Here is a 14,581-nt window from a genome sequence, read left to right as displayed (position 1 = left end):
AGAGTCGGATGGAATGTCCGAGGGCAGAATACGGTGAGGCTTTCCTGATCAAAAAGATTATGGGGGAGAGTGCGGAAAGGGCTGCATCAGGTGACAAGGAGGGTTTCCAACAGAGTAGTTTTAGGGCGGCTTCGAAGGTTTCATTCCGTGATAAGGTGGTCGGTTCTTCTGCTTACTAGGGTTGATGCCTTAGATGGGGATTCATTGGTGGTTGTCACAGAGAAACAAGGCGACCCAACGCCTCCAAAAGTTAGTTTTTCTAAGGAGGCTAGAAACGCTCTATCTGAACCCTACAAAGAGGCCATCGTGATTAAGGTCCTTGGGAAGCATTTCAATTATATGGTCTTGGTACATAAATTGAAAGGCGTATGGAGGCTTAAAGGAGGCTATGAAGGTTTCGATTATTTCTTAGTCAAATTTAATCTCAAGAAGGAAAAGGAGAATGTGTTATTAAGGGGTCCATAGATGATGTTAGGGCATATTACATTGCGATCAAGCCATGGACTCTGGATTATAAACCATGTGAGGCATTATTTGGGGACCCGATGGTTTGGATACAGATTGCAAGGTTGAGCCTATGGTATTATCATGAAAAGTCCATGATGTGGATTGCTTCGGTTATTGGCAAACTCGTTAAGGTGGATCTTGCAACCAGGTCGGCAGAGAGGGAGAAGTTTGCTAGGGCTTGTGTACAAGTGAATATGGGGCTGCCAATTGTTCGACAAGTGGTTGTCAACGACTTTGAATATAGTGTGGAGTATGAATGTATGCCATTGAATATAGTAGAGAAATGTAGCACACCCATGGTTCCTTCAGTGGCTGTGGATGTACATACAGGACCAGTTATTCATGAGATCCATCCGGTGAACCAGAATCAGTAAATTTTTTAATTTGGAATTGCACCCATTAATATCGCAGCAGTAGCAGATTCTGCGAAGAAGATGCAGGCAACTATGTTGCATGAGAAAGTTGATATAAAGGAGCCATTGAACAGAGAAGGGGGCTAGACCAAAGTTGTTAGAAGGGGTATAGGGAAATTGGGCCAGAAAGCTAAGGCCCAAGCGGTGGCTAAAAGCTTGACACCCCTTTTTTGGACACTAGTTAGGCTGGGTGGATGGCTCGAAGGAGGGGAGAGAGACTCGTGAGAAGGCTGGGTTGAGTAACGGGTTGCCTTTTTCTTCTGGCCAAACTCCATCGAAGTCAAGGAAAAAGCTCAACAGCGTGTCTGCAGCTGGGTCTTCGACTACCCTCCATGCTCAAGAATGGCCACAAGAGACGAAAACCGGCATTGCTGCAAAACTCACTAGTGCACCAGGACACTGACGGCGCGCCGAAATAACAGTTGCAGGATAACACGCCGACGGTGGCTTCCATTGCGGTGGGGACTGGGGAGCATTCCTGAGCAGCCATTTGTGCCGGGAAGGCAAGGAACACGGGAGGTTGCTGGTCCTTCATCGATTCACTAAGGGTTTGCTACTGAGGTTGGTTCCATTTATGCCCATTTATTTTTATGGATCATTTATATATGAATTTCTTATCTTAGAACATTAGAGGGGCTTCTAACAAAATCGTTCGGGTGTATTACAAAGAGTTAGTTCGTAAATTTAGTCCAACTTTTTTTATTCTTTATGAAACTCATGTGCCTTTTGAACGAATGAAACTCTTTTGGAGTAAACTTGGTTATCATGATATTGGGATTGTGGAGGCTAGAGGTCACAGTGGGAGAATCTGGGTGTTGTGCGCTAATTCTATGCTGACTGTCAAAATGGTAGATATGGCTGACCAATGTATTAGTTTTAAAATCTATGTGGCCAGTGTTTCTGGTTATTATAGTGCTATATATGCTAATCCGTATGTTCATAGGCGAATGGGTCTGTGGAATAATTTGATCAGAATTTCAAATATGATTTAGGGTCCCTAGATTGTGTTAGGAGGCTTTAATGAGATTCTGATACAGAGTGAGGTTAGAGGGGTGCTTTCAGTCAGGCTAGGGCAAAAATTTTTGCGGAAACTCTGGCAAACTACCATCTGTTTTATATGGGGGCTATTGGAGGAAGTTTTACTTAGTACAGGAAGGTTAGAGGAGATTTGCAGGTTGCAAAAAAATTGGATAGAGCTGTTGTTAATCAGGAGTGACGATTGCTGTTTCCTAAGGCTTATAATGAGGTTTTGGCGCGTCTTCATTCTGATCACTATCCTTTGCTCGTTAGATGTACACCAACTATGAAAGCCAAGAAGTGTTTGGGACCATTTAGATTCCAAGCTGCCTAAATGACTCATCCGCTTTTTAGCAATATTGTTCGTACACCTTGGAATAAAAGGGCCATTGATATTGTTAGAAGTTTGATCAAGGTGTAGAATGATGCTCTTCTTTTCAAGAAGAAAATCTTTGGTAATATGTTCGTTAAAAAGAAGGAGTTGGAGAGGCAATTGAATGATGTTCAGATTTTTTTTTAGAGTATGAAGGATCTGGGGTTAAGGGTGAAAGAACAAGGTATTCATAATGAGTTAAATAGTATCCTTCTCCAAGAAGAGCTTATATGGTATCAGAAATTGAGAGAGTAATGGGTTTGGTGTGGTGACAGGAGCACTAAGTTCTTTCACTTGCAAATGATCATTAGGCGAAAGCGGAATAAGATTCATGAACTATTTCTGGAAGATGAAACTTAGGCTACTGAGTCACAGGAGCTAGAGAAAGAAACAAACTCCTTCTTCCAAAAGCTTTTTTCGACAAGAGAGAATATTGATCTAAATACTATGGGAGAATTCCCTAGTCCTTCCCTTAGTAATGAGGCCTGTCAAAGGTTGGTTTAACCGGTGGCATTGGAAGAAGTGAAAAGAGCTGTAACGACCATAAATTCTTTCAAAGCTCCGAGACCAGATGGTTTTTAGGTCCTGTTTCATAAGGATTTTTGGAACTCTTTGAGCTATGATGTGTGGGGTTTAGTCAAGAGAGCTTTTGAGAGAGAGATTCTAAATGCTATAATTTTTGAGTCATATATTGTTCTGAATCCTAAAGTTGAAGTTCCTACTTCTTTAAGAGATTTTCTTTCCATCAGTTTATGTAATGTTCTTTATAAAATCATTACAAAAGTGCCGGTGAACAAGGTTAGATCCCTTTTTTGTTGGAGATCATTGGCCCACTTCAAGGTGGTTTTATTCTGGGAAGAGGTACAACGAAGAACATCATCATTGCGCAGGAAATTATAAGTTTCATGAAGAACACTAAGCCCAGGAAAGGGACTATGACCTTTAAGATTAATTTGGAGAAGACGTATGACAGAGTAGTCTGGAGATTTTTTGAAACTTCTTTGGTTCGGTTTGGCTTTCCGAGGGTTACTATTCATCTTATTATAACTTGTGTGACATCATCTTCTTTGTCTATTTTATGGAATGGTGATAAACTCCAAAGCTTTAACCCCTAGAGGGGTTTGAGATAAGGGAATCTCATGTCCCCTTATCTCTTTGTGCTTTGTATGGAGTGTCTTACTTGTTTTATTGTCCATTGGGTTTCTTAAGGCTCATGGATACCAGTGTCAATTTCTAGACATGGTCCGAAAATATCCCGTTTGATGTTCACTATTGCTGTTCTGTAAAGCTACGAAAGCTCAGGTAGAGAAGGTTATGAAGTGCATAGATTTATTCTCCAAAGCATCAGGTCTGCGGGTGAATCTTAGTAAGTCTAGGGCTCAATGTTCAAAGAATATTTCTGTGAAAAGAAAGGAGATGCTCTTGGGAGTCTCTAGTATTCATTTTTGTTAGGACTTGGAAAGGTACCTAAGGGTTAATATTGGGCATGAAAGGTCTGCTCAAGAAGTTATTGAGAAAATTCAGAACAATCTTGCTAGTTGGAAGGGGTGTCTACTGAATAAGGTAGGAAGGCTTTGTTTGGTTAAGTCGGTAATGGCGTCTATTCTGATCTACAACATGCAGGTTACTTTCCTTCCGAAGTATGCATGTGAAAATATTGATTCATTAATGCGACAGTTCTTTTGGAGAGGCCATAATAATGGAAAAGGTTGTCATTGGTTAAGTGGGAAGTAGCATTACTCCCAAAAAGGCAGGTGGTTTGGATATAAGAGATACATACTGTGCTAATCTGGCGCTTCTTGGCAAGTTGGTTTGGGATTGCTTCAATAATAAAAATAAACTATGGGTGCAGATTGTGATGCAAAAACACCTTCGAAATTGGAATTGTTTTAATGGTAGTCTTGGATATAATGCGTCGGCCATTTGGAAGAACATTCTTAAAACATATGAGGTTCTTAAAGATGGGTTTAAGTGGAATGTAGGGGATGTGCAGCAATCCGTGTGGTATGATGAATAGACCCCGTTTGAAAGACTTTGTGATCTTGTTCCCTGTGTTCACATATTTGAGTCGGAATTCGTAGTGGTTGATTTGTGGCGTGATGGATCTTAGGTGGTAGATACGCTTGCTACGACAATTCTTCTTACAGTTAAACAATTCATTTGCAGTCCTCCCTACCCAAATTTGGCGGGCCTGGATCCGGAATGGAGTTGGTGGCCTACAAGGGCAAAAGGGTACAATGCAAGAGAATGTTACAGTTGGTTGTTGAAGCATAAAGTGAATTGGAATGAAAATTGTGATTGGAGCTGGCTTTGGCATTTAAATTTTTCGGAGAAGATCAAATTCACTATGTGGCTTGGGTTTCATAACGCTCTCCCGACGGAAGCTTTCCGATTCAGGCGGCATCTAGCTAGTTCGAATTTGTGCCAGAGATGCAATGCGGCTCAAGAGACAATTGAACATTGCCTGTGGGACTATGTTAAATCCAAGAGTCTTTGGCAAATGTTATATATTCACTTTATTGACTCGTTTGAAGGCATCTCCATTGAGACTTAGTTTAGAAAGGTTGTGCCTAATAATGAGGTTCTTTTTGGGGCCAGAGTGTGGTGGTTGTGGAGACATAGATGTAATGATGTTCTCAACGTTGAGAATCTTGGGACGGATCACAAGGTGGTTGCGCCAATTAGAAGCACTGTCATGGACCTGAGACTTTATATGCACCAATGTTCTTCCTTCAGCACCTTCAAGAATCGTTGGCGTTAGGAACCCCCTGTAGGTAATAATTTTAAAGTTAATTGTGATGTAAAGTTTATTCTCTGATTTGAGTTTGCCTGGTTTTAGTTGTATTATTAAAGACTCTAATGGGAGTTGGATCTTGGGCTATTCTGGTAGTTCTCCTCCTTGGTCTATCACTAGATATGAGCTTTTTATAGTCTAGATGGGGCTTATCTTAGCCTCAGACTACAGTTTGAGAGACATTGTGTGTGAAACAGATTATTTGAAAGTCCTGCACCTTTTGCATGATTCTGGTGATGAGTACACGTCTAAAGTTGATTTAGTTCACAAAATTCAAGATCTTAGATGACTAGATATAAAGCAAGAAATAATCCCAATAATGTAATTTGGCAGAGTCTAGTGATGTTCTCCAGCAAATTATACAGATCTGATTTAGGATAGATGTTTGCTTTGGTCTTTTCTTTTGTTTGGGCACGAAGGGGAAAAAAAAGTAAAACAGATATATAAATTCACATATTTATGAAAATAGTTATCACATCCACGATCCATTACATAGGACAATTCTTTGGGCCTTCTTTTCTTTGGTGTGGTATATGAAAACTTGAAACATTTTTCACTGATCCGTGTAAAATGGCACCAGAGGAGTGAAGGGCTTCGGAAAAATTGTTTAGGAGAATAGTAGAAATAGCATGCACACTTGAACTAACATATTCTATTTCCTGTTATTGCAGTGAGGTGTAGTTACTAATTACTGCAATTGCTTCATAAACAAAGATAGCCACAAAAATTGGGAATGAATAATTTGTGCACTCTCAAAGTGAGTAGCAAGCAAACAATTCCTATGTGTGATGTATAAGGTGTGGTATGAATATCTGACTTAATTTCCTCTTCTGCATATGTCTAATTTACAGGAGCGAAATTATTCGACACTCTTCACAGCTTCAAATCAGAAATCGAATCCTGGCATAGCAAACCGGGAACTAAATGCCTCGACCTGATTTCTGAGATTGGAAATATCTTTGTTGATCTGAAGATTCTTGACGAAATCCTTGAACGGTTTGGCATGTTCCCGCTGTACAATGCTGCTGGTAATCTGAGCTGCCTTCAAAAGGAACTCAGCTATGGTCTCAAAATCTTCCTCTACGCACCCTCTTGATGTCATTGCAGGGGTACCTGAACACACATGAAATTAAGGGATCTGAAACAATAGAAAACAACATAACATGGATCATCTGTGCTTTCCTAGAATATGATGTTTTGATGGCGAAAGAGAATCATATGATAAGCATGGAGAAATAGTACAAACATATTGAGCCAAAGAGAATGAGATAACTGACACTATACCAATATACTGTAATATTTTAAGATCTACAATACTCACCAATTCTCACTCCTCCAGGAGAAGTAGAACCATAAATGGCGCATTTGTTTAGAGTGATGTGACATGCCTCGCAGACCTTCTCATAATTTCTGTCTGCATTACATAATATAATTGTTTAGAGAGGATGATCATGCCAAGATAAGAGAAGGGAAAATCTTAACAGAAATCAAGAGTAATACACCCAAAGGATGAAATAACCACAAAAGCAAATAGATTAGAACATTAATCAAAATAGTGAACTAATTTCACATATATATGCTAAAAATAGCAGATTGAGGAGTTACCATTCAAGCCAAGTGCAGTTAGATCCCAAAGCAACAGATGATTGTCGGTTCCATCAGTCACTAATCTGCATTTTCTTTTCAACAAAGCAGAAGCTAATGCCTGCGCATTTTTCTTCACCTGCTGCATGTATGCTTTGTACTCAGGAGTTGCAACTTGTTTCAAAGCCACGGCAAGAGCAGCGATGTGGTTATTATGAGGACCTCCCTGTAACGATGGATACAAAGCAAAGTTTATCTTCTCCTCCAAATCATAATTAACATCATCTCCATGATAATGAACATGGCCTGGTTTCCTTGGTTTCGCCCCTCTTCTGTAAAAAACAATGCCTCCCCTTGGACCCCGAAGGCTTTTGTGGGTTGTTGAGGTAACAATATCACAGTAATCAAATGGACTAGCCACTTCCTGTAAATAACAGCTCTTAATATACATAAAAGCACATTCAACAAACAAGCACTTTCTAAAATTGATGGAGTTCCGAAACTCCAACACAGTTTAAAGTTGAAATACATATAGCATTTCTTCAATTAACAATATTTTATACAGAAAGCCATGACTAGACTAAAATTAGAAATAAAACCATAGACAATCGGCAGAAAACTTCCTAATCCACTATCAATCTTTGATGAGAAAAACAAGTGCAGATTATATGTGTAGTTATAATGTAGTTTTATCTTATTAGATATCAACCTTGATTTTCTTTTCAGATGTGCAATTACCTTTCTAAAATGCAACCTACACAAAGCCAAAATCCTAAAATAATAGGTCATATAAGTAGAACAGTAATAAAAAGGATCATATAGAGAAGATAGATCACCTTAGCCGCCACAAGACCACTAATATGAGCCATGTCACACATCAACACTGCACCACATTTATCAGCAATCATCCTGAACTTCCCATAATCCCATTCTCGAGGGTAAGAACTCCCTCCACAAATAAGTATCTTTGGCCTAAAGTCCATAGCTTTCTCCTCAAGCTTCTCATAATCAATGTACCCAGTTAAGTGATTCACCTTGTAAGGCATTGTCTCGAAGAAAATCGAAGCAGCAGAAACCTTCTTCCCACTCATAGTGTAATAGCCATGACTCAAGTGTCCCCCAGAAGCAGAATCCATTCCCATGATTCTATCTCCAGGATGCAAAAGACCGGTGTAAACAGCGAAATTCGCAGAAGTGCAGGAATATGGCTGAACATTCACACCCCATTTGTTAGGATCAAGATCAAAAGCAACCAAAGCACGCTCGCAGCATAGAAACTCAAGCTGATCAATGTGCTGATTCCCAGTGTAGTACTTGTTACCGGGCATTCCCTCAGAATACTTATTGGTCAAATGGCTTCCCAATGCTTCCATCACTGCCTTGCACACAAAATTCTCCGAAGCGATCAATTCGATTCCTTTGAACTGTCTTTTCTTCTCCTTCTCCATGATCTCGAAGATTTCGGGGTCTGCGATTCCAAGTGGCTGATTCCCCCATGACAGCACCGAAGCTTTGCGCCCCTCGACTGTTGAATTTGAATTTGAATTCGAATTCGAGTCCGCGGCGAAACGCTTTGAAGGGAAGTACGATTCAGAACCCTCTATGTGCCTTCTCTTCACCGGAAAAGAACCACCCCCCATGAAGTTAATCGTTTGGTGCTGCTTCCTCTCCTGTTCCTTTTGTTCATGTGCTTCTTCTTCGTCTATGATTCCCCCTTCTTCTTCTTCTTCATCATCATCTTCTTCTTCTTCTTGATCAACATCATCATCATCATCATCGTCTTCTTCTTCTTCATCCTCGTGTTTGAGTTTATCAAGAGGCTTGTAGTCTTCGTCGACGAGTAATTGCTGCCACGGAACGGAAGGATTTGGAATGGGGAACGAGAAAGAGTTATCAGTGAGCATAGCAGAGTGAGAAGAAACAGGGGATGAGATATGCGCGTTCAAACCGAGAGATAAACCTGGTTGAGCATCCATGGTGATAGAAAGAGAAAAAAAGTTTATATTTTGAACGGAATTAGGTTTATGGGTAGCTTCTTCAGGAACAATCGGAACAACAGAGAAAACAGGGCATAGAAGAGAGACACCGAAAACAAAGCAACGATGGTGACGAAGAAGAAAAAAGTATTGTTGTTTGCATGGAAATGGAGGTCATGGAAAGAAAGAGAGAAAGAAATGCGAAGATAAAATGTTGAAGAAGAAAGGGGAATGAACCTGGATGAGAAAGAGGGAGAAGGAAGAGTGAGAGAGCTATGAAGATGGAAAATGGGGATACATTAAGAAGACGTAATTCAACTTAAACGGAAAATTGAAAACTCGTACGCAGTCCATAATTCAAAAAATAAAAGGAAGGAAAGGGAAATATGATGCGTGGAGTGGAAACTTGTGATTTTAGGGGGTTTTTAAAGACTTTTAATGTGGATGGGATCATGTCTAGGTTCACAGCTTCTACTTGTAGAGTTGTAGGGGTTAGTTTATGTGGGTCAACAATCCCCGGGTTTTTTATTTTTTATTTTTTTTAGACTGGACCGTAATGTGGTCTTCGTCTTTCAAATTGACCTTGTACATCAAGATAAAAAAATATAGAGTGATTAATTTTTTTTATTTAATTTTTTATTTGTTAATTTTTTATTATTTTATAGAGTTTAATTTTGATATACTCGTATTGAAAAAGTATATAGTCGTGTAATTATATTTTTTTTTCTAAACCATTTATACCGTCAATATAAAAAGTAGTTATTTTTATTAATATCATATTATATAATTAGATACACGTATAAAATTATTTTTATATTAACAGTACATCAAAATTAAATTTTTATTTTATAATAAATGTTTTTTAACTTTTTTATTAAAATTGTTTTAAATATTTTATTTGTATAAAAAGAATCCTTGAAATTGGCAAAGATGAATCTCTTTAGTTCAAGTTTATTTTATGTTTAAATATGTGATATCATAATGTAGATCTTTAGTGTCAGGTGTTACAAAATAATTTGATTACATGTAAGAATGATAATATATCAACGAATAATCACTTTAGTTCCATTTTATCATAGTCACGCTGTAGAAAATTAATTCTTTAATTTATATTAGGCGACTCATTTTAATTTTTTTAAATGAAAGGGTGTGAATCAAATGAGTTTTTAAATTAATTTTGTCTTTATTTTTTATTTTTATAATAATTTAATATGATATTTTAATAAAAACTATATGATTGATTAAAAATATGTTTTTGTTATTTTATTCCAAAAAAAACACATATCTTATAAAAAGGAAAATTTTTATTTGAATCTTCTTTTTTATTAAAAATTAATAAATAACAAGACAACATTTTATTCTATCAATAAAATTTAAAAAATTATTTACAAGTATAAAATATAACTATGTATAAAGACATAAAACGATTCCTTTAAAGATAAAAAGGGTATCATAAAAAGCATTCATATCATTTTTTAAATATCTTTTATTATATAAGTTATGTCATATTTTTATAGTCTTTTTGATAGCTTTTATAAATATCTAATTTAATTCAAGTTTTTTAATTTCAGAAATTAAAATGGATTATTTAGTGCAAATTTATCAATTTGATCCACTTACAATAATATGATAATATGAGTATGACGAAGGAAATATGAACAAATGATGTTGTGACATGTGATATTACTGTTTGTCATTATACCTGTAATTAATTGCCACATCATACTATCATAGTAATTGTCCACGTAGTCAAGCTACATTAGCATAATATTGGCTACATTGGCATAATATTGGCCAATCTCAAAGGACATTTTCTGTGTAATTGAAAACTTTGGATATCATCTTGGTGCACAAAACTAAACTAATATGAGGACCATTTTAAGACTTTAATAACTTTTTCCTTATCTTTCTCTTTTTGCATTTTACTATAAATTTAACTTAAGATTTATATATCACATGCTTCTGTTAAATTCCTTTTAACTATCAGGGCAAGTTATCCATTTCAAATGTCCAGAAGTGCAACAAAGTGTATGTGCCACTATCGCTTTTCACCTTCTAACTAAGCAAATGTCACAATGGTAATGATTATAGTCTTAATTTATTATCCTAATTATTTTGTTAATGTTTTTAAATGAGTAAGAATTTAAATATATATTACTTTTTGAAATATCAAAGAATAAAATTTCAAAACTCTTTTATTTAAAAATTAAGAAAAAGACAAGTTAAGACTCCTGATTATATTTCATGCAATAATATAGATAGAAAGATCATCTCAATTGGAATCCTCGTTGCTGTCGTTTTCAACTTCTCTTTCGTTTTAGATTTCATCGTTGCCCTCCTTTTGTCATGTGGACAAATTTGCCTTTCCATTATTCTCTCCAAAGTGGATCACATTGAATTTTAAATGCATCCAATTCCCTTGACGTGCCTTAGGGAAAAGACCTTTCACAATCCAAACGAATTAAATGAAATTCAGCACCCTTCATCTCACCTAAGGATATAAACGTCCCTAAGTTCAATTGGAATTTAAATACAAAATCAATCATCTACCAGAAGACAACATTGTGTGGTTGTCCTAATATTTCCGAAGTAAATACAAGTAACATGCTGACACAATAAGAAGCTTCCCCTGTTGATTTAATTGGCAGTAGGCAACAATTCTCATGATCTTTTAATTGTTCAAACAAAAGTGTACAAAGAAGTTGAACCCAGAAGAAAATGTTGCAAGAAGAACCATTTCTAGCTCTAGGTAAAAAATTTAAAATAGATTGTGCAAGAGCACCATTTTTCCCCTACTCGAATGTATTCATTTTTCCATTATGAAACAAAAATTGCAGAGCAGTAGGACACATGTTAAAAACTTGGGAAAGTCCATACTACAAGGGTTTACAATTACACTCACCTGGGAAAAATTTTCCCAAATAATGAAATTTAGATGCATTTTGAGTTGAACATTGACAAGATAACCAGTAATGAGCAGAACCTCTTAAAGAGGCTATCTTTCATCTACTCCAGCAGCTGCTGAAGGCTGCTCCAAGGATTTGTCAGAAGCTACCATAGATTTTTTATTTCCAGGCCCTGAGGAAACCTTGACAAGTGCTGGTCTTAGAACCCGGTCTCCGAGAAAGAAACCGCGCCGGGTTTCTTTAATTATAATCCCTTCCTTGAACTCTTGGGACTCCTCGCGTGCAACAGCTTCATGTAGCTACAACAAAAGAGATCCGAAAACAAATTAACCAGCAGCATCAAGCAAGGATTTCATGGTGGAGGACCCCCTTTAAGTTAAGACAGGCAAAACTAGCAGCATTGTGGTGATGAGAATAAGAAAAGAAAAATTACATTTGACATAAAAAATGAAGCATGAAAAATATTCAAAACTGTAATTAGGATTTTCGTTTGCAGAAACAACAGACAGAAAGCAAAATACTGAAGAGTCCTTATTATTTAAGGAATAAGACTTCATGCTTTTCTATATTGGCAGTTCAAACTAAAGGTGATTTCCGCTAAGATGCCCAAACAAGAAGAACCCCCATTCACATCACTGGTAAAAGAAATCTCCACAAAAAACTGATTTCATTCTTCCAAAACTATTTCTCTTCAAAGTCTAGATATGCAGAAACTCCAAACACAGATGATCTCATTCAACATTTTCTAATTCCAATTTTTCATTTTTAAAAAATATTTCCAGCAAGATAAACTGTGATATGTCACTTATGTGTACCACAATAAATCCACAATCATAAAGGAAGTAGTAGACACTTCAAATATTAACTTGACCTATAACTCCTTAAAAAACACAACCAATGAACATATTATTCAATAACAAGAAATCAAAGATGATATTCATAAAATTCATGTCCATATCTTCCTTTTTGTGGTATTTGGGAGAAATGAATGTCTAATATATCACATTGAAAATGAAATGGATCTTATGTTGGTAAGAAATTGTTCTAGATGCCAATCAGAAGGAAAAAAAGAAGAAATTAGACCAGTGTTCAATTTTCAAAATTCACTTACCAATGGATTAAATGGTTTACCAACTGTTGGTACCACAGAAACATTTAGGCTCCTCATAACTTCTACAAATTGCTTGTAAATACCTTGATAGCTTGCATCGATCTTTTTCTCTTTCTCTGTTTCCGCTATATTTTGTTGTTTGGTTCTCTCAAAATTGTCCACCATCAACAGAAGTTTTTCAATGACTTCTTCTTGGGCATCATTCTGGATAACTAGTTTTTCTTTGTCATATTTTTTCCTAAAATTATCAAAATCTGCTTGTAGCCGTAGACATTTCTCCTTAGAAGCAACTTTTTCTGCTGATAGAGTTGACAATTCTTTAATCAATTCAGTTTTTTTAGTTTCAATCAACTTTATTCTCACTTCAATCCAAGAAATAGCTTTTTCATCTCTATTGAGAATGGCTTCCTTGTATGCCTCAATGAGGGCTGCTAAACTCGGTAAAGATTGTATATCTCCATCATCTTCTGTCACTCTTCTGTCATTCGGACTATCCTCCGTTTCATCACTTATCTATGGGAGATACGACAGAGGGGTTTAGCTAGGGATATAAAACAGGAACAAAATGAAATGCATAAACAAGTTGAGCTTAAAATAAAAAAAATATAATGAGAATTTCAAGACAATCAGAATAACAGAGTTGAGAATGAAGGACAAGAACAAATGATCAAAAGGAAATGAATATGTATAGTTTAGTTGATATCATCATAACACAGGCACAAGAATTTGAGGATCCAATACAGCATTACTAATTTGCTACTATATTCTTCCATTGTAGCTATAAACTTCCTGACAATCTAAGACAGAATCCCCTTTTCTGAACCCACTTAGCTATTCATCACAGCATCATCACCATGGTTCATTAATTTCTATCAGAATTAAAAAATCAATGAACAAATTCAGGCTCTTAAGAACTTGGTCCCTAGTGGAAAACTACAATTTACAACCCAGTAAATCTAAAAGGATGACACAAACAATAAACATACTAATAAAATATTATATTTTGTAGCTAATTGTTCATCTTCATCATGACAATCTGCAATTCAGAAATTTCTGCTATCAATCTAATTATTAACACATCATGCCAGAGAATCAAAACAAAGATTATATCTTTAATTAGGGCGGTTTTAGGGGCACTGGAAGCTGTATCATAACAGGTGCAAAAACTATAAAATGAAAACAATTAAACAATTAAGGAGAAAGAAGCATACAGTTGGAAAGGAATCTGGCGAAGCGAGATAAGATTTGAGGAGGGGCCTTCGACTTCGATGAAGAAGGGTAGGGTTGGTGGTTCTAGTTAAGTTGTTAGAGCGAGGAAGGTGAGGAGAGTAAGATACGGTTTTAGATTTAGGAAAGGGATTTGAAGAGAAGGAAGAAGAACATGGACACGAAACTAACATAGATTGGTTACACAGAAAAGAAGCCATTTGTGCTCCAAAAGAAGAACAACTTCTCGTGTTTGTGTGGGTGAGAAATTGATTAGGGGAAATGTTCACAAAATGTAGGAAATGCTGCCGTTGAAATTTTTTATGATTTTCTTTTTCAGAAATATTTTATGAATTTAATTTGAGTTGATTAATTAGTATAAATACTCTTTTTAATCAAATATAAATATATGACTCAATAAGAAAATATATGAATGAATTATTACAGTAATTAATTAAACATGCAAAGATTTTTAATTATCCAATAAGTGAAAATATTTGTACTTTCGTAAAAAATAAAATAAAATACTGTCAGTTGAGTGGAGAAGAAAGGAATGGAAAACGAAGAAGAGAGGTAGATTTTGAGTTTTCTAAAATGGTGTTTGTTATTGTATATCCATAAATTCATACATATTGATACATTTAAAATATAAATAAATAATAATTAATCATATAAAATTTATTTTTTATATCAG

The 14,581-nt window shown here is 36.1% G+C and overlaps 2 protein-coding genes across 2 annotated transcripts; both read right to left on the bottom strand.

Moving 5' to 3' along the window:
• Positions 1 to 5,530: 5,530 nt before the first annotated feature.
• On the bottom strand, positions 5,531 to 9,062 carry LOC107460844 (serine hydroxymethyltransferase 7). Its single transcript, XM_016079262.3, has 4 exons — positions 7,525 to 9,062; positions 6,710 to 7,112; positions 6,426 to 6,518; positions 5,531 to 6,217 (listed from the first exon to the last, which is right to left on the bottom strand). The coding sequence occupies exons 1-4, from the start codon at positions 8,662 to 8,664 to the stop codon at positions 5,991 to 5,993; spliced, it is 1,863 nt and encodes a 620-aa protein (XP_015934748.1). The 5' UTR covers positions 8,665 to 9,062; the 3' UTR covers positions 5,531 to 5,990.
• Positions 9,063 to 11,296: 2,234 nt separating this feature from the next.
• LOC107460845 (uncharacterized) lies at positions 11,297 to 14,184 on the bottom strand. The gene is made up of 3 exons (XM_016079263.3): positions 13,893 to 14,184; positions 12,682 to 13,194; positions 11,297 to 11,869 (listed from the first exon to the last, which is right to left on the bottom strand). Exons 1-3 carry the CDS (start codon positions 14,106 to 14,108, stop codon positions 11,660 to 11,662), a joined length of 939 nt encoding a protein of 312 aa, XP_015934749.1. The 5' UTR covers positions 14,109 to 14,184; the 3' UTR covers positions 11,297 to 11,659.
• Between the last annotated feature and the right edge of the window lie 397 nt (positions 14,185 to 14,581).

The sequence above is a fragment of the Arachis duranensis genome, chromosome 8 (assembly GCF_000817695.3).
Source record: "Arachis duranensis cultivar V14167 chromosome 8, aradu.V14167.gnm2.J7QH, whole genome shotgun sequence".
NCBI classification, from domain to species: domain Eukaryota; kingdom Viridiplantae; phylum Streptophyta; class Magnoliopsida; order Fabales; family Fabaceae; genus Arachis; species Arachis duranensis.
The sequence above is the reverse complement of the archived record's forward strand: the minus strand, read 5'-3'. Positions and strand labels throughout refer to the sequence as shown.